This window comes from Cnephaeus nilssonii (genome assembly GCF_951640355.1).
Source record: "Cnephaeus nilssonii genome assembly, chromosome: 3".
NCBI classification, from domain to species: domain Eukaryota; kingdom Metazoa; phylum Chordata; class Mammalia; order Chiroptera; family Vespertilionidae; genus Cnephaeus; species Cnephaeus nilssonii.
The window spans coordinates 1,245,418-1,271,765 of record NC_137074.1 but is presented as its reverse complement, the minus strand read 5'-3'; the positions used below and the strand labels follow the sequence as shown (position 1 = coordinate 1,271,765).

General features: G+C 61.1%; 3 protein-coding genes across 4 annotated transcripts in view; 2 read left to right on the top strand and 1 right to left on the bottom strand.

The window, feature by feature from the left end:
- URB1 (URB1 ribosome biogenesis homolog) overlaps positions 1–2,246 on the top strand; it is a 42,627-nt gene extending 40,381 nt beyond the window's left edge. Inside the window, exons 38-39 of the mRNA XM_079766491.1 lie at positions 241–807; positions 1,620–2,246. Coding sequence (XP_079622617.1) covers positions 241–807; positions 1,620–1,801 — 749 coding nt within the window. The 3' untranslated portion in view covers positions 1,802–2,246. The remainder of the gene's footprint in view (positions 1–240; positions 808–1,619) is intronic.
- Positions 2,247–2,927: 681 nt separating this feature from the next.
- On the bottom strand, positions 2,928–9,611 carry MRAP (melanocortin 2 receptor accessory protein). The gene is made up of 3 exons (XM_079767336.1): positions 9,374–9,611; positions 4,293–4,389; positions 2,928–3,445 (listed from the first exon to the last, which is right to left on the bottom strand). Exons 1-3 carry the CDS (start codon positions 9,477–9,479, stop codon positions 3,211–3,213), a joined length of 438 nt encoding a protein of 145 aa, XP_079623462.1. The 5' UTR covers positions 9,480–9,611; the 3' UTR covers positions 2,928–3,210.
- Positions 9,612–15,749: 6,138 nt separating this feature from the next.
- On the top strand, positions 15,750–25,789 carry MIS18A (MIS18 kinetochore protein A). Of its 2 annotated transcripts, XR_013813329.1 has the most exons (6): positions 15,750–16,581; positions 20,101–20,167; positions 21,822–21,944; positions 23,206–23,299; positions 23,981–25,618; positions 25,752–25,789. XR_013813329.1 is itself a non-coding variant. In XM_079766907.1 (5 exons), the coding sequence occupies exons 1-5, from the start codon at positions 16,251–16,253 to the stop codon at positions 24,071–24,073; spliced, it is 708 nt and encodes a 235-aa protein (XP_079623033.1). In that variant the 5' UTR covers positions 15,750–16,250; the 3' UTR covers positions 24,074–25,620. The 2 variants fall into 2 exon arrangements, 1 of the variants encoding a protein (XP_079623033.1); XM_079766907.1 differs by lacking the exon at positions 25,752–25,789 and having other exon boundaries at positions 23,981–25,620.
- The last annotated feature ends 559 nt before the right edge of the window (positions 25,790–26,348 follow it).

Here is a 26,348-nt window from a genome sequence, read left to right as displayed (position 1 = left end):
CCGTCCCCCCCTCTGAGCAGCTTTCCCTTAGCGGGTGAGGCGTAGAGACCCGGGTCCTCATGGTCACCGAGAGGGGACACAGGGTTTTGTGCCCCACCAGGGAGCCCTACCACAGCAGCAGCGCCTACCCCAGTCCAGGGCCAGGCGCCTGCTGTGCCTGGGCCGCGTGGCCTCTGCCCGCCCCTCCACGGCACCAGCCCGGTCTGCAGGGCCAGTCTCACCGTCCTCTCTCTCTGACAGAAGCGCTCAAGGACGGGAGCAAGCCCACGGCGCCCGCCCGCGCCCGAGGCCCTCGGGGCCGGAGGAGGCGGCCTGGGGAGGCGGAGGAGGCGGCCAGCCCTGAGCTGCAGCCGTCCAGCTTGGAGACGTGCAGGGGCCTCCTGCGGTCCATACTGACCCACTGGGGGCCTGCGTTCCCCGGCCCGGCGCCCACTCAGGGGCCCTCGGACCCGGCCACCCCCCACAGCCCCGGGTGCACCGTCGCCGCCCTGGTGGTCAGCTGGGTGCTGCGCACGGCGACCGAGTGCCCGCTCGGCGGGGCTGAGGCTGCGGGCCTCCTGCGCTGGCTGCGGGCCCACGTGGAGCGGCAGCCGGGGGTCGAGGCCCAGCTCCTCGGGGACGGCGCGGCGAGGAGCGGCCTGTTCCGGCTGTACAGCCGGCTCTGCGCAGAGGGGCTGGCGGGGCCCGAGCTCAACGCGCTGATGCTGCCGCTGGCGGCGGCCCTGAGCCCCTCGGGGACCCCCCACCCCCCCGCTGTGGAGACCCTCCACCTGGCTTCCCTGGACGACAAGGAGGAAGCCACGCGAGGTGATTCGGGGGTGCCGTGGCGGGTGGGGAGCCGTGGGCCTGACCGTGGGGGGCCGGGCCTTTGCCTGCGGGAAAGCCTTTAGGGACGCTCATCACAGCGGGGTGCTCGCCCAGACCTCCATTCCCCCAGGACCGTCCCTCCCTGCAGGCCAGGGACTTTCCTAAGTGTCCGCCATTTCCCAAACAGAATTACATTCCACATCGTGGCCAGGTGCATGTGTGTGGGCACACGAGTGCATGTGTGCGCACACGCATGTACATGCATGCACACAAGTACAGACACACACAGTTGCCATGTTTGGCGTTTGGCAGCTGCCTAGGAGAGGTTTGCACGTGCGAGTGAGGAATGGAGGCGTTGAAGCCGGGAGGAGGGCACGCGGGGCTGTGGCACCTGCACGTGGTCCCTCTGCCTGGAGGCTGGGCCCCTTCCCAGGACGCGGGGAGCAGGGAGGGGGGAGCAGGTGGGCTCACCTGGGAGCGGTGACGGTCCTCGTCCGGCTGCAGTTGGGGACTGAGCTCTGCTTGTCTGGGCGGTGGCGGGGGCGGGGGGCGGGGAGACCAAGAGGAGACTGGCCTGTAGCAGCGTTTCCTGCATCACCGAATACAGACAGACAGACGGACGGGTTCCTCAGGGAGCAGGACGATGAACCAGCGGTTAAGCAAAGGCAGGATGGGTTTGCTTTATAACTGCCCACTCGGTGGCCGCAGGCGGGGGCCTGGTCCATCGGGCTCTCGGGAGGCCGTGGCCGCGAGGGTGGGTGACGGGCTCTCTGCCGCGTGGATCCGCGTCCTGACGGCCGTGTCCTCCCCAGCCTCCGCCGCCTTCCTGCTGTCCCTGTGCATCCAGGACGTCTGGCTGGGGGCCCAGCGGCCAGACACCCTCCTCGCCCACGTCCAGATGGTCCGCGAGGCCGCGGAGGACGCGCCCGGCGCTGCCCAGGAGCCCATCGTCGGGCTCTGCGAGGACATCGCCGCCCTGGCCCCGGACGCGTGACGCCCTCGCAGGCTCCAGGAGTCCCTGGGGCGGGCGGGGCTGTGTGCAGTGACGGGCTCCTGGAGGAAAAGCTCGCTTTATTTATTGGACCGGTGAACAGACTGGAGGGACTGCGAGGGGCGGTCAGCGTGATGGTGCCGTGGGCTCCTTCGGGGCCGCACAGCCATCTGTGGGCGGCCCTTTTCTCGTTCCTCGCTCTTAGAGGAAATTCCTCGCAGCGAGTGGCACTGAGCACGCGAGGGTTCCTGTGTAAAGGTAAAGCTACACGTCCACAAACGTGTCACATACAATAAAAGGGCACGAACGGAGATGGCCGGGTTGTCTGTAGGGACCGGACACGGGTAAGCTCCTGCCGCAGCTTAACGTTCATTAAACGCACGGGGGCTGCTCAGACCCTTATGGGTGCAGTCGCCTTGACCTCTGCTCAGGGAAGGCAGCCTGTATTTTAACTGGTAATAAATGTCTATTTTTGTTAAGTTTCTGTGTTTTGCTTAATAGATGTTAAAAGCTGTTTTTAGTCCACAGAGACCTGCAGGTTTGAGGTCAGGGTCTGACTTCTAAGACCCTCATTGATTGGTGACTCACGTGGAATGTGGACAAGGCAGCTTCCCGTGTAGGAGTTTAGCCTGTCCCTCAGCTCTGCGCACCCCGCACCCCCCACGCCAGGGCTCCCGGCTCTCGGCCTCGTCCCCTGCCTGCCGTTTGCCCGTGTGACACCCCCTGAGAGGCTTGGCTGCTGCTCTTGTTCCCACGCCCGGGGTCCCTGAGCCTCCTGCTTCTCTCCATAACAAGGTTTAACCCAGACAGGAGCGTGCTGGTCGGCACAGTCCCCTCACCGCAAAGCAGGCTCCGCTCCCGCCCCCAACCCCGCAGCGTGTCCTCCCCCCGCCGTCCATCCTGCACGCAGGGCCCAGTGGGAAGGACACCTCCTTCCTCGCCCCCGTCTGCATCCCTGGAGCTCAGCGGCCCCTCGCCTTCCCTCCGCCCCACGGCCCCAGTCTGGGGAGGCCCCCGCCCTGGGAACGGGAAGGAGCTACAGATCATCCGGGAACTCGAGGTCGACGCAGCGTTGCCGCAGTGATAGTGGAGGCTAGGAAGTGGCAGTAAAGACCAGTGAGTGGCTATTTTAATCTATTTCTGTGTGTTCTGTTCTACGCTTCCCGAGTGAGCACAGGAGTGAGTAAGCAGCTGGGCGCTAACGCACTGCCATGTGGGGTGCTCCCGCCAGGCGGCTGGTGCGGCGGGCCAGTGCGGGTCACATGCCCACGTCGGCGCTCCTTGTGGTCGTCCTTGGCGGGCTGCGCTCCTGCTTTCGGGAGGCACGGGTCCGGTTTGAGTCCCTCGGAGTGGCCGTCGCTCGCTGGTGCAGAACCGTCTCCAGTGGGAGGCCGGCTGGGGTGTGGCCGACATCAGCTGATGCCGTGGGGGTCCCCATCCAGGGCCCGTTCCCACAGGAGAGCAGGGTGGGCCTGGGGGGTGGTGGGGGGCGAGGCGGAGAGCCCGGATGCCCCGCTGCCTGGCTCCCTGGCTGAGCTGGGCGGGGCCCCCTGGGGGGCGCTGGGGAGCAGCGGGTGCCTCCGGATGCAGAAGGGGAGACTGACGTGGAGGCTCCAGGGGCACGCAGGGCGGAGCGGGGCGTGGCTCCTGTGGACAGAGACGGGGGCGGGCGTCAGGGCTGCGAGGACAGTCCCTGCCCTGCTCCGTCGGGTTAACAGCTCAAGTGAGATACATTTACAACGTAAACCCATGAGCTACAGCATATTCATCCAATTTTGCAGCCATCACCACACTCTATTTTCTTATTTTTAAATTTTTTTTATTGATTTCAGAGAGGAAGGGAGAGGGAGAGAGGGAGAGAAACATCAATGATGAGAGAGAACCATTGACCGGCTGCCCCCTGCACACCCCCACTGGGGATGGAGTCCACAACCGGGGCCTGTGCCCTGACCGGGAATCGAACCCTGACCTCCTGGTTCATAGGTCAATGCTCATCCACTGAGCCACGCCAGCCGGGCACCAGCTCTCGGCCTCTGAAAATAGTCTGTTTCAGAATATTTTTATCCCCAAAGATGGGACCGTTAGCAACAGCCAGTCTTTCTGCCCCTAGAGCTGCCTCTTCTGGAAACTCCCCACCAGTAGCATCCCTGAGCCTCAGGTCCTCGGCTCACCCACGGGGCGGCCGTCAGGGCCTCGTTCCTCCTGTGGCAGTGCCGCTCGTGACGTGCAGCTCTTCACCACCCGGCCCTGAGACCCCTCGCCGCCGCCTGCACCCACCCGGCCCGCACACACCCAGCCGGCCCGCACACACCCACCCGGCCCGCACACACCCAGCCGGCCCGCACACACCCACCCGGCCCGCACACACCCACCCGGCCCGAACACACCCAGCCCATACACACACACACCTGGCCCGCACACACCCAGCCCACACACACACACACCCGGCCCGCACACCCACCCGGCCCGCACACACCCACCCGGCCGCACACACCTGGCTGCGGGAGCCGGGCGGGACATGGAGAGCAGGACGAGGAAGAGGAGCACCACGAAGGCGGCCAGGCTCGCCCAGAAGGCGATCACCACCGAGTCTGCAGGAGAGACAGGAGCAGGTGTGACCCACGGACAGTGCCCGGCAGGGGGTGGGGGAGGCGGGGGCTGGGGAACGGCGAGGGTGGACGTCCATTCTCTGCTGGCCTCTGGGCTGTGGGCCGTGACGGGCGGGAAGTGGCTTCGCCCAGAGCCCTGGCCACTGGGTGGTGAAGGGCTGTCTGTCGAGGGGAAGCGGATGGATGCACTCTTTTAGCTGCTGCTGCTGCTCGGAAGGTGGGTTTCCCACCGGCCAAGGTGGCTCGGTGGTTGAGCATCGACCTGTGAACCAGGAGGTCAGGGTCCGATTCCCGGTCAGGACACAGGCCCGGGTTGTGGGCTCCACCCCCAGTGTGGGGCGGGCAGGAGGCAGCCGGTCGATATTTCTCTCTCCCTCTCCTCTCCCCTCTCACTAAAATCAATAAAAACACATTTTTCAAAAAGAAGAAGCCGGTTTCCCTGCTCCCTTGCTCCTTGGGAGGGAGAAGAAAGGGCCCGCCAGCTCCTGTGACAGGCGCCTCCCCTCCCGAGAGGCCGGCGGGGCCTGGTGAGCTCCGGCAGGAGCACTGAGCCCGGGAGACCGCGCCGAGCACCTGCCGGGCAGAGCGCTCCTTCCCCGCGGGAATGTCGCCGAGGCCTCCCTGGCCACCTGCTCCGGAGGGACCGGAGAGAGAGACGAGAGAGGGGCCCTCCCTGTCGGCTGGGCAGGCAGCGGGGCACCAGCAGGAGGAAAAGGCCCGTGTGCAGTGCCACCGGCTGTTTGTGGCCGCGGCTACGGCGGGGACACCCAGGAGACGCCCTGGACCCGCCTGGGAGAACCGGCAGGTCGGGTGCCGTTCACCAGCTCGGGGACCTCAGCCAGTGGACGGGAGCCGCTGCGAGGTGGCGGTGGCGGGGCTGCTGGGCGTCTTTGGTTAAATGGCCACAGGGGAGGGCCCGGCCGGCGGGGCTCCGGGGCTGAGCATCGACCCAGGAACCAGGAGCTCACGGTTCCATTCCCGGTCAGGGCACAGGCCCGGGTTGTGGCCTCAGTCCCTAGTAGGGGGCGTGCAGGAGGCAGCCAATCCATGGTTCTCTCTCTTCATTGATGGTTCTCTCTCTCGCTCTCCCTTCCTCGCTGAAATCAATAAAAACATATTCTTGAGCACCTAGGTCCGTTCTGTCAGCACCGCTAAGGAAGCAGCTTCAAACCTTGGCAGTTGGGAACTCTCCCTCCCGCTCCCCAGCATCCCCTCCCCCTCCCCCACGGGCTCTCAGTCTTCTGCCCCTGCCCTGGGTCAGTGTCCTCACCCACCCACCCACCAGCAGGACGTGGGACAACACCTTCCACAGCCCAGCCCTGCGGACACGTGACATTGAAGCTGCCGGACCCTCAGGCGCAGGAGCTGTTCCTGTGACGTCCTCTCATCGTGTTCCGCTGCGAAAGGCAGCCCAGGAAAGAGGGTTCGATCCCCCTCGGGAGGCCCCCCCCCCCCCCCCCGCTCCGGGAGGACATCCTGTCCCGGGCAAAGCCCTCACCCCGCTGGGAGTTCAGCACAAGGGCTTGTTTTCACAGGGAGACCTGGCTGGACAATGGAAGGCCCAGCCCCGCCCCAACGTCCCCTCTCTCCACGCCCCACCCCTCACTCCCTCCCTCCCCTCTCCTCCACACCCCCCCACCCCCCCTTCCTCCCTTCCTTTCTGGGGCGACACTGGCTGGACGGGGAGTGAGGCGGCCACAGTGGTTGGCAAGAGAAGGCTCTGGGTGGCGGGCGGCATGGCTTGTTGGGGGCTTTCTCATCCGAACTTGGAGGCAGCAAATCCATTCCATTAAAACACTTGCTGGCCGAAACCGGTTTGGCTCAGTGGATAGAGCGTCGGCCTGCGGACTGAAGGGTCCCGGGTTCGATTCCGGTCAAGGGCATGTACCTTGGTTGCAGGCACATCCCCAGTAGGGGGTGTGCAAGAGGCAGCTGATCGATGTTTCTCTCTCATCGATGTTTCTAACTCTCTATCCCTCTCTCTCTTCCTCTCTGTAAAAAATCAATAAAATATATTTAAAAAAAAAAAAAAAAAAAAAACACTTGCTGTCCACAGGAGGCACCTGAGTTTTGTTGAGGGAAAACGGCTAAGCCCCCAAATGCACTCCCATTCGAGTCCCAGGTCCTGGCAGATTAGCTCCAGGATGTTCCCCTTCTCGGGGAATAGCGCGGGGTCACGGCCCGAGGCTCCGGTTCTGAGTTCTAATTCTGACTGCCGTTTTCTAGCTACCTGATCTCAGACAATCTGGGGTTTTCACAGCTCTAAATCCGTGTGTTATACAGACTGCCACACAGATGAAATAAGATCATACGTGTGTGCAATGCACATGGCACAGTTCCTCATTCCCTGGCCGTGCAGCGGTCTGTAAACAGAAGGCATTGTTCTGTGAAGAGGGTTTGTGGCAAGTGATATCGCTGCATCCTTCTAGCTCGCGAGAATATAAGCTGTGCCTTGGCCGGTGAGGCTCAGTGGTTGGAGCGTCAGCCCGCACAGCCAAGGGTCGAGGGTTCAATACCTGGGTTGCATGTTTGCTCCCCACCCCGGTTGGGGTGGTGCAGGAGGCAACCAGTCGATGTGCCTCTCACATCAATGTTTCTCCCCCCACCCCCTGCTCCCTCCTTCCCTTCCTCTCTGAAAAGCAATGGAAGAAATATCCTCATGTGAGGGTTAACAACAAAAAAAGGAAGATGTGCCAGAACTGGTTTGGCTCAGTGGATGGAGCGTCGGCCTGCGGACTGAAGGGTCCCGGGTTCGATTCCGGTCAAGGGCATGTGCCTTGGTTGCGGGCACGTCCCCTGTGGGGGGTGTGCAGGAGGCAGCTGATTGATGTTTCTCTCTCATTGATGTTTCTAGCTCTCTGTCCCTCTCCCTTCCTCTCTGTAAAAAATCAATAAAATATTTTTTTAAAAAAAAAAAAAAGGAAGATGTGAGGAACAGCAGCATAGATTGCTGGTTGTCAGTCCTACTGCCCTCCCCCCTTGCATTTCCCTAGTAACAGAACCCCTGCTGATGGCTGGGCACAAGGCTGTCTGGGAGAAAGACTACAGTTCCCAGCCTCTCTTGCAGCTAGGTGTGGCATGTGACAAGGTGTTGGCCAATGAGGTGTGAGTGGGATTTTCCTGGACAGCTTCTTGCAATCTTCCTGCAGGGACTGCGGGTTTCTGCTCCCTAGGTCCCTTCTTACTCTCCTGCCACCTTTTCTGCCCAGAGCACGGCGGTGACGCGGAGCCTGGCGTGGGCGTGGGGCCGAGGGCACGGCTGTGACGCGGAGCCTGGCGTGGGGGCGAGGGCACGGCTGTGCGCGGAGCCTGGAGTGGGGCGTGGGGCGTGGGGCCGAGGCCACGGCTGTGACGCGGAGCCTGGCGTGGGGCGTGGGGGCGAGGGCACGGCTGTGACGCGGAGCCTGGCGTTGGGCATGGGGGCGAGGGCACGGCTGTGACGCGGAGCCTGGCGTTGGGCGTGGGGGCGAGGGCACGGCTGTGACGCGGAGCCTGGCGTGGGGCATGGGGGCGAGACCACGGCTGTGACGCGGAGCCTGGTGTGGAGCGTGGGGCCGAGGCCACGGCCCGCGAGAGCAGAGGAGGAACCGGGGAGGCTGGTTCCTGAGGGTTTCGTGGGGCCAGCCCCGCACCCGCCCGCAGACGACCACCTGGGAGACAGCACCTTCTGTTTCACCGGGTGCTCCGTTCATCGCGACCAGTTTTCTGTGTGGAATCAGTAAAAAACCTGACTTTTTAAGTAAAAGTCCTCAAACTCACAAATCCAAATGAAACTGACCTTCGGAACAGCCCTCCTCTCGACCACAGAAGCGTGTCCATGTCCCTAACACGCATGTCCTGACCAAACACTGGGAACACCTGCCCGCTCTCCTTTGGGATTACCTTCGGGCAGCACCAGCTGTGCTGTTAGGAGCGGGTGAGATGGTTGTCTATTTTTGACACCCGGGTTGTGTGATCGGCCTAATCTCATTCACCCGATGGCTCCTCATGATTCTTCACTGTTTCCCCAAAGCAACTCCACCCTTAAAGGACATACCTGGGCCCGACGGTGTGGCTCAGGGGTTGGGCGTCGACCTGTGAACCAGGAGGTCCCGGTTCGATTCCTGGTCAGGGCACAGGCCCGGGTTGTGGGCTGGATCCCCAGCAGGAGGCAGCCGGTCCATGATTCTCTCTCATCATTGATGTTTCTCTCTCTCTCCCCCTCTCCCTTCCTCTCTAAAATGAATAACTTTTTTTTTTTTTAAATAAGGGCATGGAACGATTTCCGTCTTGAGCTGGTGGGCAGGAGCCCACCTCCCTCCTCATGTGAGTCTCCCGTCCTTGGCGATGCGTCTGCCTTGGACAGCCGTGTGTGACTCGTTCATGAAACCCCCGCGGACCCCGGGACCTCGGGGAGGGCGGGGCTGGGTCCCCGGGGCCGGGCCTTTGTTTTGTTTTTCTTGCTCATGCATTTCCTCGGCTAACTAGTTCTCTTGCCTGAGAAGCTGGAAGGATCTCCAGGGATTTGCTGACAAAGCCCCGAGTTACCCAAGAGATGGAGGCTGGGCGGGAGCTGAGCCAAGGCGTTAACCCGCTCCGGGCGCCCGTCCTGCGGCAGGAAGCTGACCTCGAGGGCGTTTCATAGAACCGTCGAGTCAGACCTCTCAGGGGACAGCAAGCTAGCTCTCCCCGAGTCTGCACACAGACACGGGAACCCCGCAGCCTGCGATGTGAGGGCATTCACCTCGTCACCGGAACCCCGGGCCCACGGCCCTCTATCTAGAAATCTGTTACCACACGGGTGCCCCAGCGCGTCGGCGTTTCTCAGGCGAGTCCGGAACTTTCTAAGGACGATGACGGACCCTGTCCCCGCTCCCTGCTCCCTCCCAGCGCGGGCGGTCCCGGCCCCCCCTGAGGTGTCCGGTGGGTGGACAGAGAGCCGCGGGGCCCGGCCCCCCGCCCCCCCCCCCCCGCGGGCAGGACTCACACTTGTGGGCTCCCAGCTGCTTCTCGTCCACGGGCAGGAGGTCCAGGTAGTCCAGGTAGTACTCGTAGCCGTAGGAGGGCGCCGAGGCGTTGCTGCTGTTGGCCATGGCCGGGCCGTGCCGCTGGGTGTCCGGCGCTGCGCAGGCCGCGGCGCAGATTGGCCAACGGCCTCGGGGGAGCGTCCAAGTGTGTCTGTGGGTCTCGGGCCCAAGGCCGCCCCGGCCGGAGCCATTGGCTGGAGAAAGGGGGGGGGGGGGCGCCTGCCGGACGCACTGGGCTCCGCGGCCCGTTCCTGGCACGGCTCCAAGGCAAACAGCCGGGCGGAGGGCCGCGGCCCCGGGGCCGGAGGGGGCAGGACGCAGACCCCGGCCGGGGAAGACGAGGGGCCGAGCGCTGGGCGGCGTCCCTGTTCGGCCGTAAGTGTGTGAACAGGTTACCCAGCGGGGCCTGGCGCTGCCCTTGGCCACACGAGGCGGCGCCGGGCCATTGAGCAACCACCGCCACCGGCTCAGATTCGTCATCCGAGGCGGAGACGGCGATGTGGGCCTGAACTGTGACCCGCTCACGTCCACGCCACCGTTCATTAGCCAGAGCGCGCCCCCACCCCGTGCCCCCCGTTTATCTGGGCCCCTGAGACCCTGGGCTCCGACGATGGACGAGGTGCGGTCTGGGCCGCGGCCCCACACGGGGGTCGAGCTCTGGGACACAGCCCGCAGGTCACCAGCTGCTGAGGGCGGGGGGAGCAGGCTGGGGGCCGCAGGGCCGCCGCCCTCGGAGGCGCACGGTCAGGGGGCGTCCCCAGGGCTGAGAGGAGCAGGGTGACAGGCGGAGGGGCCCTGGCTCAGCCTCCGAGAGCCGAGCTCACACAGCACTGGGGCCTTTCCCGCCAGCACCCACTTCCCGTGCTCCACGCGGGTCACCGCGGAGGGCGCCGCACGGACGGTGCGGACGGCAGCCGGGCACCTGGCCTCGCGGGGGAGCCTGCAGCCCCCGGTCCACGGGGCCACACCCGCACGCCGTGGTCTGCAGCTCCATGAGGGTCCAACCTCGTGGGTGTTTCCACAGAAATCGTTCCATCCTGCATCCCGGGACAAACGCGCTCCCCGCATCCGCACACGGAACCCGGAGCTGGCTGTGAGGCAACGGGCCTCCCGCACTGGAGAGCCCTCGGGCAGTGTCCCGCCCCAGCGGCCATCACCGCCCGCAGCCAGAGCTCAGCCCCACGCGCGCACACACACGCACAGACCACCGAGCGTACACACACACACAGCCATGCACACACACGCACACAAATGCACAGACCACCGAGCGTACACACACACAGACAGCCATGCACACACTCACAGACCACCTGTGCGTCCACACACACACACAGCCATGTACATGTATACACATGCATACACTCGTGTGTGCACGCCCAGGCACCCACACGCACACATGCACACGCACAGAGGAATGTTCTAGGCATGGTCTCCTGCGGTTGAGGAGGCTGCGGAGCCTGCGGGCTGGAGGCCTGGGAAGCCGGGGTGGAGGTTGAGGCCCGAGAGCCAGAAGCGGGTGGGGGTTGCACGGCGTTCACTCTGCTCTTCTTGCTGCTTTTGCAAATGTTTGAAATGGTCTGTGGTAGCAATTTACTTTGTAAAAGTCACGCACCCCCTACACTTGCTTTCATATTCCTATGCTGGTGTCAGTATGAAAATGTGAGTTTTTCCAAGATCATCCAGAGGGAGGCGCTGTTCATCTGAAGGGTGTGGTGTGTCTGCCCACAAGGTGACCGGTTTGTCCCACGTGGCGGCTGAATAACAGCCCCCACATACCCACATCCGAGCCCCGGCTGCGCGCGTGACTTTAAACGCCGACAGGACGGCACTGGGGCGGCGATGGGATTCCCCGGGTTACCGATGGGCTCAGGTGAGCCTCAGTGTCTTCCCAGGAAGCAGGAAGAGGGATGTGACCACAGGTCATGTGACAACAGAATGGGGGGCGTGATGCTGGACCAGGGCCCAGGAATGAGGTGGCCTGGCAGGGGGGAAGGGGCGGGAAGGCAGCGCCCCACTGTCAGCCCCACACGCTCACCTCAGACGGCTGATCCAGGCTGTCAGAGGGTGGATCGTGTGCCTTAAGCCACCAAGTGTGTGGTGACCTGATGGCCGCGCTGGGCACTGAGCCCAGCACGGAGGCCGCCCCACCTGCCCGCACCCCAGCTTTCCGCCTGGAAATTGGGGCTGCCAGCCTCGAGGCAGAGGACTGTGGGAGCTGCTGAGGCCCTGTCCCCACGCGCCCCTGTCCTCCCTGTCCGTGTCTCCTCCCACCTGGGCCCTGTGCTCCACCGACCGGCCGTCACCCCGGCCAAGGAGCACCCCATTCCTGTGAAAGAAGCCCGGGACGCAGCTTCCCCGTCAGCCGCGGTTATAACTCCGGGCGGAGGACAGGGCTTCGGGCCGGGCTCCGAGGGGTCTGCCCGCGGAGTGCCATCTGCGGCCTCCGGGACCAGCCGCGCTTCCCGTTGTCAGCTAAGCCTCCCCGTCCCCGTCCCCGCTCCCACCAGGCTGCTCCTGGCATCTTAAGGTCAAGATCATCATCAGACCAAGTCCATTGTCACAATCGGCGTTTTGTCACCTGGAAGTGAAAACTCCAAGCAAATGGAATTAAAGTATGTCCCATTGGATGCCCTGGCTGGTGTGGCTCAGTGGATAGAGCGTCGGCCTGCGGACTGAAAGGTTCCAGGTTCGATTCCGGTCAAGGGCATTTACCTTGGTTGCGGGCACGTCTCCAGTAGGGGGTGTGCAGGAGGCAGCTGATCGATGTTTCTCTCTCATCGATGTTTCTCTCTATCCCTCTCCCTTCCTCTCCGTAAAAAATCAATAAAACATAATTTTTTTAAAAAATAAAGTATGTCCCATTGGAAAATGTAGCAAGGGAGGAGGGCTGAGAGAGGGAGGAAAGGAAGGAGGGGGAGGGCTGAGGGAGGAGGGAGGGAGGGAGGGAGGGGGGACCATAGTGTATGGCTTTATTTTTAATCCTGCGTCAGAGATACAGACAGGAGCGTGCACAGACACGTGGTGAGGTCGGGGTTTGCTCCACAGGACCAGCATCAGCCAGCGTCCCCGTCCCGTGTCTCCCCGTTTCCTCTAATCCATTCGCTCGGATAAGGGGCCCGCGGGGCAGCTGTTGTGGCTGCAGCTGTTCACGGTGTGGGGCTCCCTGCTTCCTGACTGCGCGTGGGACTCACTGTCCCCACTTTTCACATCTCCTCGTTGTCAGTCATTCTATTCTGTTCTGTGAATGTCGGTGAACTGCATGTCCAGCGGGACCGTGGAGTGACGGAACCCCGATGCCCACTGGGTGCCGGGGCAATGCCGAGGGCGTCACAGCGGGGGGGGGGGGGCGGGCTGTGGAAATGGTGCCTGGCTTCTCTCTGAGGGGCCGTGTGAGGCCAGGCTGCCCCGTCGGGGACATGGCCCAGGGCAGCCCTGGGGTCAGGACTCCCTCACCCAGAGGGGGGTGAGCCAGGACCCTCCCTCCAGCTACGGCATAGAGCGCTCCAGGGACGCTCCGACCCCTGTTCCTGGAACCTAGAGGTGAGGCCTCTGGGTGGGGCGGGTGGTGCAGACCTTCGAGATGGGAGGCCCACCACAGCCACTGGTGGTGTGTGGGGTAGGGGTTGGGGGGCCCTTTTCCCAAGACGCGGGGACGGGTGCTGGGCCTGCAACAGCCCAGGTGTCCACTCATCCCTGCCGCTAACGGCCGTGATGTCTGCACCCCACAGGGTCTCGTGGACCCAGCATCTCGGTGACCCTCTCCCAGCTCAAACGTGTTCTGGTTTTCCCGAAAACCACATGCCCTTCTCCTTCTCTGTAACTTTCAGAAGAAAAACATATCCCTGTTGCTCAGCCAGCGTGGCTCAGTGGTTGAGCATTGACCTATGAACCAGGTCACAGTTCAATTCCTGGTCAGGGCACAGGCCCGGGTTGCAGGCTCAACCCCCCAGTAGGGGGCGTGCAGGTGGCAGCCGATCAGTGATTCTCATCATTGATGTTTCTCTGTCTCTTCCTTCCTCTCTGAAACATATATACGTATACAGACTGTCCTGGGGTTACGTCGGACTCGACATACGTCGTTTTGTGGTTACGTTGCCATCTCCCATTTATTTATAAAAAAATTCCGTCATTTTGAGGTATGTACATACATATGTGCTTTATGTTTTTTATTATTTATTTACCACAAGTAAAGGTCAGGAATTGTTATCTTTCTTTTAATTTTTTTTTTACTGTTCCACTTCATCACTGCTGTCTGTGCTCCATGTGAGTGACGTAGGTACTTATGCAGGTGGGTTCCAACTTCCGGCAAAAATCACGTTACGTCTCACTGTAGGAACGGATCTCCGACGTAACCCGAGGACCTACTGTATATATACACTGAGTGGCCAGATTATGATGATCTCTGCACGCATAATAATCTGGCCACTCAGTGTATATCCTTTCTTCCTATATAATAAAAGGCTAATATGCAAATTGTCCCCTTAACCAGGAGTTCGACCAGCAGGCACGCCAGCCAACCGTCTATGTCCCCTCCCCCTGGCCAGGCTGGCCAGACCCCACCCATGCACGAATTCATGCACCGGGCCTCTAATTTACATACATATATATACATATATACATATATATATATATATATATATATATATATATATATATACACACACACACACTAGAGACCCGGTGCATGATATTCGTGCAATAGGCCCCTGGCTTTACTCCCCCGCCGCTGTCTGGAGCACCACTCCAGTAGCTCCCTCCGCCGCCCCCCTTCCCCTCATAGCAGGCTTCACACGGCTCTGCGCCTGCATATGCAAATCAACCTCCATCTTTGTTGGGTTAATTTGCATACTCACTCTGATTGGCTGTGGGCATAGCAGAGTGATGGTTAATTTGCATTTTCTCTTTTATTAGGTAGGATACACACACACACACACACACACACACACACACACACACTGACCGGGTTATTATGCGTTCAGAGATCATCATCTGGCCACTCAGTGTATATTCAATGGGAAACAAAAACTTCATGTCACTTGCTTTATTGTGATATTCACTTTATTGTGGTGGTCTATAACCAAACTCTCACTATCTCTGAGGTATACCTGTATTGTGATTGTATTTTTTAAACATCTTTGTGATATATATGAAATGGTATGATGTCTTGGATTTGCTTCAAAATACCCCATGGTGTGTGGGAAAGGTATAGGTAGAGAAGATTTCTTGGTAATTCTTAAAGCTTATTAATGTATTCACGGTAAGAACATTATGCAAGGCATCTAGCAATATGGATTATTGGACTTTTAAGAAATGTGCACAAAGCTTTGACTTGGGAATTTCTGTTAATTTATCATGAAATAATCAGACTAGGCAGAAAGCTCTATGTATAAGAATGTTCATCTTACCATTATTTATTTTCAGACATTTATCACCCATGCATCCTGTAAGAAAAACAATGTTACTTTAACAAAATGAAATGGGAATCTCAGATGGATGAGAACATGAGATACAAACAAAACAAAATTGTGGCAGCTGAAGGGTGAAAACAGCTCAGAGGCCTCTTTTCTATTTGTGGTGCACTTCAGTGGAACGGCTGGGAATCACCCCGATTCCCAATCTCTTGATTTCTGAATGGGGAATGAGAGAGTTCTGACTAGGCCACCTGACCCAAACATGCACCCAGTGCCCAGATTATTATGATCTCTGAGCGCATAATCATCTGGCCACTCAGTGTATATAATGTATATATTATATATATGTGTGTGTGTGTGTATATATAATATGTATATGTATATGTATATTATACATATACTAGAGGCCCAGTGCACGGATTCGTGCACCATTGGGGTCCCTCGGCTGGGCCTGCGCCCCCTCGCAATCCGGGACCCCTCCGGATGTCGGACAGCGGGTTTCAGCCGGATCCCCGAGCCCGGGCCCAGGCTGGCCTGCCGCTACCCTGGAGGCCCGAGAGGCTCCCCCGCAGCAGCTCGGCAGCCTGACCTCTCCCGGGTGCCTCCGGGCGCCTGCGCGGCCTCAGCTGTTCCGACCACAGCTGGCGGCACACAGAGCCACCAGGTGTTGTTGTTTGTGAAGCGAACGCAATGGAAGCCCCGGGAACCCCAGGAGCATCAGCCCCCGTTTCACACACACAGACACCCACGTGCTCTTCCCGCACATTTTGCCCCCTCCCCCCTCAGCCTCCCACCCCCATCTCCCACCCCCCACCCCCTCCCGCCAGGCTCTGAGCCGCCAACGCTCCAGGGGACAGACTCCGGGCGACCCTCCATCACCGCCCTGCGCGGCGGGTGTGCGGCAGCGCGTGCGGTTCCAGTCCTGTCGGTGCAATCAGCCATTAACCCCGTGTGCTCCGCTGGACGGGCGTTCTCCCGGCAAAGGGGTCTTCCATTTCTTCTCCCGGTTCCTGTGCCTTCTCCGCCCGCGGGACCGCACCTGGGACGGCGGCCTGGCAGCTCGCGCCGTAACCCGCCTCCGGGGCAGCGGACTCGCCTTAGACCCACGGGGGCGGCCCCGGGGAGGAGCTGCTGACAGTCCGGGCGCGGAACTCTCTGACACCGCCCAGCGGGGGAGGCGTGGCCGCCGCACCGCCCGCAGCCTCCGCGCCCAGCGGCGGGAACCTCACGCACGCGCAGCGCCCACCCGCCTGGCAGAACCGGCAGCGAGCATGCGCACTAGCGGGCTGCTCGCCGTCCCGCCTCCGCCAGGCCCCGCCCCTGACGCCGCGGCCCCGGCTGGACGTCGGCCGTCTGGCCCCGCCCCGCGCATGCGCACAGGCGACCTCGTTTCCCGTGGTGCTCCGCGGCCGTCCGGTTCGTAGAGATGGCGGGAGTCCCCGCGCAGGGACGTTGCCGAGGATGCACCTCCACCGGCTGCGCGTGCGGCGACCAGGGCACGTGGACCGAGCCCTCGCTCTTAAGCCAGCGGCTGTCGGAAGGCTCGCCCGGCCACGAGCTGCTGGAGAAGTGGACGAGCACGTGGGGCTCCCTGAGCGGGCCCGCGGCGGGGGCGGAGCGGACGCGGAGCGGGGAGGCGGCGGCCGCGCGGGACGAGGACCGGCCGCTCGTGTTCCTGTGCGCCGGCTGCCGGCGGCCGCTGGGCGACTCGCTGAGCTGGGTGGCCGGGCCGGAGGCCAGCTGCATCCTGCTGCGCAGTCAGTGGCGGGCCCTCCCCGGCGGGCGGCGGGGGTGCGCGCGGGCGGCGGGTGCTCCGGGGCCGCCAGGGCCGGTAAGAGCAGGGCGCCTAGGAGGGGGCGCTGCCCCGCCCCGTGCGCTCACGAGGGACAGTCCCTTCCTGTGGCCTCCCGGCCCGTCGTCCGTGCATCGGTCGCGGTTGAGTCAGCATCGTTGTGAGCTTCGTTAAAAACAAAAACAAACAAAACAACGAGGTTCTCAGCACTTCGGTGTAGCCGCTCTGAATCACTCCCCACGGGAACCTGCGCGCCGTTCCTTGGTACAGAGTCTGGCCGGCGGGTCTCTCTGGGACAGGGAGCCCTTCCGCTGCCGCTGCCCGCTTCCTGGGGGGGGGGGGGGGTCAGTGCCAGCTGACCTCCCGGCTGCATCCGCGGGCGCGGCCTCCGGCGTCGGACCACAGCGGACAGCACACAACGCCGCCAGGGTTTGTTGTTTGTAAGCGAACTCGCAATGAAAGCCCCGGGAATCCCGGGAGCACTGGACAGTTAGAAGGCGTTCCCGGTCTGGTTGCTTTCGTAGTATTTATTTAGGGGAGTGGTTCGCGTATATTTTTGCTGAATTGGTGTAAAAATGGCTATTCTGGGGCTTGTGGGCTTCAAGTTGAAGTTTCCTTTCTGGAGTAAAATACTGGGAAGGAGGAGGACTCCAGGGCCCATAGTCACCGGAGCTTTTTGATGCCCGCGGTTGCCCGTGAGGACGCGGCAGGTCATTAACAGTGATTGTTAGTCCGGCCCGTGGCTCAGGGGCTGAGCATCGACCTAGGAACCAGGAGGTCAGGGCACAGGCCCAGGCTGCGGGCTGGATCCCCAGTGGGGGGCGTGCACGAGGCCGATCCAGGATGCTTTCTCATCGCTGATGTTTCTGTTTCTCTCTTCCTCTCTGAAATCAGTAAAAATATATTTTTTAAAAGGAACAGTAATTGCTGCGTCCCTTTTAGTTGTTAGACATAAGCCTAAGAACAGGCGTTTCCCATGGTCATTTATCGGGATCAACCCTTTGATGGTTGAAATCACATAGTGCAGACCAGGCGTCTTCACACTACGGCCCGCGGGCCACAGGCGGGTGTTTTTGCCGTTTTGTTGTTTTACTTCAAAATAAGATATGTGCAGTGTGCATAGGAATTTGTTCATAGTTGTTTTTTTAAACTATAGTCCGGCCCTCCAACGGTCTGAGGGACAGTGAACTGGCCCCTGTTTAAAAAGTTTGAGCCAAAACTGGTTTGGCTCAGTGGATAGAGCGTCGGCCTGCGGACTGAAGGGTCCCAGGTTCGATTCCGGTCAAGGGCATGTATCTTGGTTGCGGGCACATCCCCCGTGGGGGGTGTGCAGGAGGCAGCTGATCGATGTTTCTCTCTCATCGATGTTTCTAGCTCTCTATCCCTCTCCCTTCCTCTCTGTAAAAAATCAATAAAATATATTTTTAAAAAAAAAAAAAGTTTGAGGACCCCTGGTGCAGAGGGTGAGAGGAGAGCTCGACTTACTCCTGACCCCGACACTGATGTAGCCCCCGAGTTTGTTCTCATCTAGACTTCCCCGGTAGCCCCTGCAGCATCAGCATATTAAAACATGCAAACTGTTAAAAACACACCGGAGGTTATATTAACGTATATGTTAAGCATGTGGTTTTTTGATCCACACACATGTTCTGAATATTCTTCCATATTGGTGTACACAGATATACTTCATGATTTCAGCAGATGCTGTATCCTTGCTGACAGCAGTACAGCGTGGCAATGGCCCCTCGACTGTTGGGGTTTGAATCCTGGCCTGCTTACTCGCTGTGTCTCTTTGGGCAAGTTACTTAGCCTCGCTGCCTCAGTTTTCTCCGCTGTAAAATGGGGATTTTACAAATTGATGTAACTCCCCCCCCCCCCCCATGAAAGATAAACTCTTGGGTTAACTTTCATTCCCTCCTGCCCCAGTGTGAGCAAGTTGAATTATTTTTACTTTTTCAAGATTTGTAGCGTGTACATACTGTTCTGTAGCTGTAGCATGATCATTTAGCTTTTAAAAAAAATACTGATTGGAGGGAGGGAGGGAGAACATGGACTTGTTCTTTGCTTATTGATGCGCTCATCGGTTGATTCTCTTCCAGGTGCCCTGACTGTGGGTGGAACCCACAGCCGTGTGGTGTCTGACGATGCTCTGACCAGCTGAGCTGGGGCCAGGGCATCGTTGAGCTTTAATGTAGTGTTTATGTGAACTCGTTTCTCCAGTCCGGGACTCACTCACACAGCAGGCGTGTGAACCGGGTCTCGCTCCTGAGTGTGGGTTTGGTCACAGGGCACCACTTGCTCCCCCTCCTGAGGAACCTCCGGGTTGGCTGCTTGAAGTGTCTCTGTCGTCTCTGTGCGCGACGGCAGCCTGGCCGCGGGCAAGTCGGGGTCGTGCTCGCTGCTGTTGCGGGCCTGGGGCCGCGAGGACAGGCCCCGGGGCCGGTGTGGCCGAGGAGTGGAGTAAAGATCAGACTTGAGGAGGCAGGAAGGGGCTGGCAGTCCAGCCGTGGGCTGTTGTTCGGAATCAGGATCTCTCCCGTCAGTGAGGCGTGTAAGCCGGCGCGGCGTGACCTAGATTTTAATGTGGAGGAAGCGATGGCGGGAGGCCTGAGCGTGGGAGTGGGGTGGGTCAGGGGCGCAGTGGTCCAGGAGGAGGAGAGGAGGTTGGGGGCTGCAGGGAGAGCTGTGAGGTGCGATTGACAGGACTTGTCAGCATCGTGGATGTGGGGGAGCAGGATGAGGACAAAGAATCGAGGATGACACCCCAGTTCTGGTTTGAGCAACTGGATGGATGGAGGTGGAATGTAGACTAGGAGGAGGTGAAACCAGGACTGTTTTGGCTCTTGTAGGTCGATATCCCCTCTTCACCTCCCACCCCCACCCCCACCCCCGGCTTCAGTGCCTGGACCTGGGTCCGCTGGAGTGTTGCTTCTCCTCGGGTCCGCTGGGACCCCTGCACAGTCACGGCCTCAGAGATTGTGGCCGGCGCCCTGAGGACACGCGGTGACGTGCAGGGGAACAGCCTGGGGGTGGACGCATTGGCGTCATCATCTCCCCTGGTTTTGATCCCAGTTTCACCGTGTCTGGCAGGTTCTCGGTGGTCTTTGCATTGAGGTTCTCATTGTTCCATGTTTTACTGTCAATTGAGTTTTCCCTCTGACTTGATTCATTTTGTTCATTTGAGTGGTTTTCTGGAGAGGGAAGGAAATAACCCTTATTCTGCCATCCTCTTCCAAAAACCCAGGACACTGTTTTAAACCACCCACCCGTGTGTGTGTGTGTGTGTGTGTGTGTGTGTGTGTGAGAGAGAGAGAGAGAGAGAGAGAGAGAGAGAGAGAGAGAGGGAGAGGGAGAGACAGAGGGACTTGAGCTCTCATTTTTTCTGGTCCTCTGAGCTCTAAAATAAAAGTTGAGTTAGAAGTTTCCTAAGTGTCTGTATCTGTTACAACAAACCACATGAACGAGTCACTGTTCTTTCTTTGAGGTGTGTCCAGCAATGTTTCTGTGGATGCGGAGCAGGTACTGTCCAAACGGGAGAACGAGAATGGTTGGTGAGTAAGGCTGTTCCACGTGAATGTGGGTGTTAGAGAAAGCGTTTGCTTTTCAAGTAGGAATCCCTGATTATCACCAGTGAGATGGCCTGGGCCCTCCCCCAGGGGTCGGTGTTAGTGTAGGAATCCCTGATTATCACCAGTGAGATGGCCTGGGCCCTCCCCCAGGGGCCGGTGTTAGTCGTAGTGACTGCATTGGTTCTGGGTGATGGCGAGCTCCTTCGCTTTGCGGGGAGAGTTGTTTCTGAGGCACACGGACGCTCCCTTTCCGGGTTGTGGGGCGGGTGCTGAGGAAATAGAAAATCAACACAGAGAAGAAGACCTGTATCCTGAGATCTCAGAGCCACGGGCGCCTCAGCAGCGCCACCCACCTTTCCACGTCAGGGCACCCACAGAAAGTGCCACTGTCCCAGGGACACACACGCACACACGCACACATACACGCACACCGGCCTGTGGCAGGAAATAGACAAGGGTACGTGGGGCCAGAATGACAGCACGGGGCCTCCTCCCGCGGAAGGGACCTGCGTCTCGGCCCCCCCCCCCCCCCCGCTGTGAGTGGCACCCTCAGCAAACCGCAGGGCGGCCCTGCCTGAGTCAGTGTTCCCGGAGCCTGTCCTGCTGGTGTGAGAGAACGTTAGGCACACAGGCCGTTAAACACGCTCACGTCGTGTGTATTTTCAGTGTGTTTTAAAACACTGGTCTTCATTTTTAGTAACGCTAGACTGTTGTAGCCAAATCCAGTACCCTTCGACTAAAGATTATTGCAGGAGAAGGAGATTCCCAGTGCAGGTAGCATATGGCTGCAACGAAAACATGTGCTCTGCTCGCAGGTGGTTAGACGTGGAAGCCAGCCTGGGGTTCTCTCTCCTCCTGTATTCGGAGGAAGGCAGGCCTGGGAGGGAGGCAGGCCGGGGAGGAAGGCAGGAAGGCAGGAAGGCAGGCCGGGGAGGAAGGCAGGAAGGCAGGAAGGCAGGCCGGGGAGGGAGGCAGGCCTGGGGCGGTTGGGGCTTGGCTGAGGCCACAGGTCCCCTTGGTCACAGAGCCAGGTCGGTGCACGCACCCCTTCCTCTCCCTGCAGAGCCGCCCTCCTCTGCCCCCGCCCCCCCCCCCCCCCCCCCCCCGCTGGCCATGGTGCTGTTCCCTCCATTTGCCTCCTGTGCTCCAGCTGTGCTGCCAGGGCTACTGTTGGTCATTGATGGACTCAGAGCCTATGTTCTGCCTGATGTGCCGTTTGCTGTGAGCAGACAGGACCTGAGGATAGCCACAGCGACAACACGTGCGATGAGCCGTGGGCGTGGCTCAGCTGGTTCTAGTCCTGGTCAGGGCATGTGCCCAGCTTGTAGCTTTGACGCCTGCTCAGGGTGTGCTGCTTCTCTCTCTCCCTCCCTCTCCCTTGTTCTCTCTCTAAAATCAGTTTTGGAAAACGTTAGTCCATCTGGCTGAGGTCTATCTGCCTGGCTGGTTCTAGGCTGAGGGGCGTGTGGCCTTGTTGCCAGGAGCCTGGGGATGAGTGTCCTCATCCAACACCTCCCGGGGGCTCCGCTGTGGGTGTGGCCTAGGCGGGGTCACTCCGCAGCCTCAGTGTCTCCGTGTCCGGGTGTGAGCGGGGCTTCTGGGGCGGAGCCGCCTGGTCTAAGCGTCTCTCCCGCAGCGTCCTGGAGACCCTGCGCTGCGCGGGCTGCGCGCTGCCCCTCGGCCACGTCTACCGGTGCACGCCCGGCCACCTGGACTACAAGAGGGACCTGTTCTGCCTCGGCGTGGGCGCCACGGAGAGGTGGGTGCATGGCCACTGCCTGGCGAGGGCTCAGCGGCTCGTGAGCAGGCGGCGGCGAGCACCAGAGCCTCCACCTGTGGAGCGTGTGTCCCAGTCACCGTTTCTGGCAGCGAAGCCGGGGACGGCGGGGGGGGGGGCGGGGGACGGGAACGGGGACGGCGGGGGGGGGGCGGCGGAGGGGAGGGGGGGGATGGGGACGGGAACGGGGACGGCGGAGGGGGAGGGGGGGGGGACGGGGACGGCCGGCGCTCTGAGTCGGGCTCCCTCGGTCCCGTGAGGGTCTGACGTGGATCTGTGCCGAGGGAGGGAGGGAGGGAGGGAGGGAGGGAGGGAGGGAGGGGACGGCTGGGAAGGAGGGGGCTCAGGCCGTGGGCTGGGCAGGGTCTAGGAAGGGAAGCGTCGTGTGGAGGGACGTGAGGGGCGGCCTCTGCACGGATCCCAGCGCGGACGCTGCTCTGGGCGGGACTTTAAGGCCGAGGAACCCGGTTTGTTCCAGAAGTGGGCGCCCTCTGTCGGGCACTTACCGCTCTATGCATTCCCCAGGGCACTCACCTTTCTCCCTCCCGGCAGCGGGTTAATGCCTCCTGCAGCCCCCCCCCCCCCCCCCCCCCCCCCCGCCCTCCGTGCTATTTTTAGACGTTTTATCAGCAGGGCTTCCAAGACCAGGCCGCTCTGATTCAATTAGAGGAGTGACAGGGAGGTTCCTGCAGGTGGTAACAGACTTTACTGCCTAAATGCCTCCGAGCCCGTGTTCTGGGAGCTCCTAGCCTCCCCCCTCACTGCTGAGAGCTTGTGGGGTTCCCAGCGCTGCTGCTGCTCCCGCTGCCGGCCAGGCCTGCTCTCAGCCTCTCTGGCCCAGGGCCTTGGAGCCGAGGGGCCGCAGGGGGCAGTGGGGGGGGCGGGGGCGGGGTCTGTGGGAGGTGCCAGGTTTGGGTCTCTGGCTTGACTCCACAGGTTACTATTCACTACAAGGCAGCGTGAGGGCACGCGCTCCCGGGGTCACACAGAGACTGGGCGACAGGGTTTTGAACTCAGTGTTCACGTTCTGCCGCCCAGAGGTTCCCATGGCGAAGGACTGCAATGCTGGGGATGTTTAGGAATGTCTGGGCCACACTGCGTGGAGGAAAACGTGGTGGTGTGTAGGACAGCTTTCGGCATGGGGGCTGGTAACCAAAATAGCTGTGTGTTTACTTGGGACTGACATGTAGGGTAACATATGTGGAATTTTAACATGGTTGGCTCACTAACGCCGCGTGTGCAGTTACGTCTTAGGGTCCTCGGAGAAGCAGATCGTGTCGGAAGACAAGGCGTTCGGTCTTGAGAGCAGAGCTGAGATAGAGAACTCGCTGAAGCAGGTGAGTGCTCGCTCTCCGGGACGCCGGTCGCAGGAGCCCCCCTCAGCGCGGCCTCTGTTCCAGGCGCCAGGAGGCTGCGTTCTGGGGACAGGTTAAGCCAAAGCTCAATCAAAAGGATAAGAAGGAAGCCGACTCTTGCCGAAGCCCGAGCAGCGGAGGTTCCGGGCGACCAGCTGTAGCAGCGTGCTCTGAGCCAGACGCTTCCAGGGCGCCGGTGCTCGTGGCAGAGCAGCCACTTCTGCACGTGAACATCTCGGGGCCGGAGGCTAAGAGCTGCCGAGCCGCCCGTGTGGCTCGGGTTGATCATTGACCTCTGAACCAGGAGGTCACGGTTTGATTCCCGGTCAGGACACAGGCCCAGGTTGCAGGCTCCATCCCCAGTGGGGGGCGTGCAGGAGGCAGCCGATTGATGTTTCTCTCCCTCTCCTTTTCTCTAAAAATAAGAGCATATTTTAAACAAAAGAAACCTCTTTAAAGAGCTGTCAGAGGTTGAGAACTGTTAGTAGGCTTATGTGTTATTTAAATAACATTTAGTTTAAATAATTTCATTAAATACACATGGACTATCCGTGTAATGCAAACCTTCAGCAGTTGCATTACTGACGTATGTTTCAGTCACTGAGCCGTGTCTGATTGTAACGGCATCGTGTGTGGTTTTTAACTCTCCTCTCTCTGCGATAGATGGAGGACGTTTTGGAAATCTTGCAGACGAAGCTGCGGGCCGTGGAGACGAAGTTGTCCTTCGCCAGTTCCAAGTCCGAGCTGTGTCCCTAGTGCCCCGCGGCTCCAGGCCGAGGCGGCCGTTCCTGCTGCCACTTCCTGGACGGAGCGGTCCTCGCGGGCCGGGCTCCTGCGTGTCCTCGCACGGGCACCGGAGAGTGCCTGTGGCTTGCGTTACGGCTCTGTCCGACGTGAAGAGATGACTGTTGCCATCTTGTGATGCTTGCTGGAAATAGAACCTGGGAGCTTTTGTTCTGATGAGAAACCGCCAAGATTTCCGAACTGTTTTCTCCTTTGCATCAAGTCCATCTTCACTTTGTATTTAACGGCCTTTGCCCGTCGGCGCCGTGAGGAACACTGAGTGTGGCGTGGCTTTCCGGCCGCCGCGCACCGAGTCCTCTCTGAAACCCGCCCGAGCTCCGAGGGGCCGGCAGGACTGGAAACCTGCCGTGAGCCGAGCAGCACGTGCTCATACGGAACCCTGTGCCCCTGCCCCTGCCCCTGCCCCTGCCCCTGCCCCGGCCCCGGCCCGCCGGCTGCTTCCCAGAGGGAAGTGGTGTCTCCGAGGCCGGGTCGGGGGGTTCGTGTCCCCTTTTCCGGGATGTGAGACTTACAGGGAGCACGCGTGGCTGTCAGGCAGGAAGAGAATAGAGACTAAAGCAGCGCTTCGGAGGGATTGTGACGGAACTGGATTGTGGTGTGTGAGCTCGGACCCTGGGGCCATCCCTCCACTCCCTGCACGTGGCGTGTGCTTGGCCTGCTCGGGGCTGAAGGTCACCCTCTGTTTGGGGGTTCGGGTGTGGGAACTCACCTCACCTGCCCAGAAGCTCCCTGATTGTTTCTGAGACCACTTCAAGCTGTCACAAAAGTCCCAAGTGGAACGGGCCGGCCACTCCCCGTTCCTGCTTCCTGCTGACGTGGTCCGTGGCCTCGGTGTGAAGTGAGCGGGCCCTCTGCCCTCCCCACATGTCTCGGGCGCTGGTGGCACCTGCTCGGAAGTGCGTTTGACGAGGGAGAGCGTCTCACAGCAAGACTGGCCAGCTTCCCGGGCGGGGCCGCCGCTCCCGCAGTCCCTTCCTCGCCGTCCCGAGAGGCACGCTCCCTTCCTCGGGTGTTCACGTGTGACCACGGCCACTTGAGGGTGACGCCTTGTCTCCGTTCCTCGTGACTGCGTGTGGGGACTGTCCCCGGCCACCAGGCCCGGCACCCCCTGCCCGTGAGTCCGCGTCCCCAGGACCCGCTGGAGCGAGACGGGAGGTGCTCCCTGCGCCCCGGGGAGAGGCTGGGAGGCCGAGCAGCCAGTGCGTGGCCTCGGTTGTAAGTGCGTGTGAAGACGTCCACGCTCTTGTCCACGAGTGGGTTCTGCCTCCTCCACAAACTTCATAAGTTTCCACGCTCAGGTGCCGCGTGGGCATTGCTCTGCCGTCCGTGGGCACGCACCAGCAGGCACCAGGCGGGCAGCACGGGGCCTCCTTGCGGGGGGAGGGGAGGGGGGCGGGCCGTGTGACTTGGGAGAGGGAGCCACGGGAGAAGCGCCCTCAGCCTGGTTCTCGGGCAGGAGCCCCGCTCCCGGCCTGATGCCCCACGTGGCCTTGGCAGGTCTCTGCACCCCTGGAGCCTGTCCTCCCGGGAGGGGGGGGGGGGGGGGGGGGGGAGGGTGTGGCCTTGGCAGGTCTCTGCACCCCGGAAGCCTGTCCTCCCGGGGGGGGGGGGGTGTGTGGCCTGGGGGCAGGTGATTGCACCCCTGGAGCCTGTCCTCCCGGGGGGGGGGGGGCAGGGTGTGGCCTGGGGGCAGGTGATTATTGCACCCCTGGAGCCTGTCCTCCCGGGGGGGGGGGGGGGGGGTGTGGCCCGGCCCAGGCCCGGGGGGGGTGTGGCCCAGGCCCAGGCCCGGGGGGGGGGGGGCAGGTGTGGCCCAGGCCCAGGCCCGGGGGGGGGGGGGGGGGGGTGTGGCCCAGGCCCGGGGGATTGGATGATGCTTCTGACGCAGCTGCAGCCCCTCTTGTCCACCGTTTCCCTTCCCAGGGTTTCGGTTAACCTGGGTCCGAAAGTATTGAATGGAAAATTCCAGAAATAAACCATCTATACGTTTAAATTGCCTGCTGTTCTGAGCAGCGTGATGGAGTCTCGTCCTGCCCGGTCGTGACCCGTCTCCACACTGGACGCCTGGCCCGTCGGTCGCTCGGTGGCCACCTCGGTGACCAGGCGGGCTGTCGGGTGTCGCCGTGCTTGTGTCCCCGGCACCCTCATTCCACCGAAGAACGAGCCAAGTACAGGGCGGTGATGCTGCGCCCCGACGCCCCCCGAGGAGCTGGGCGGTGTGTGCGTG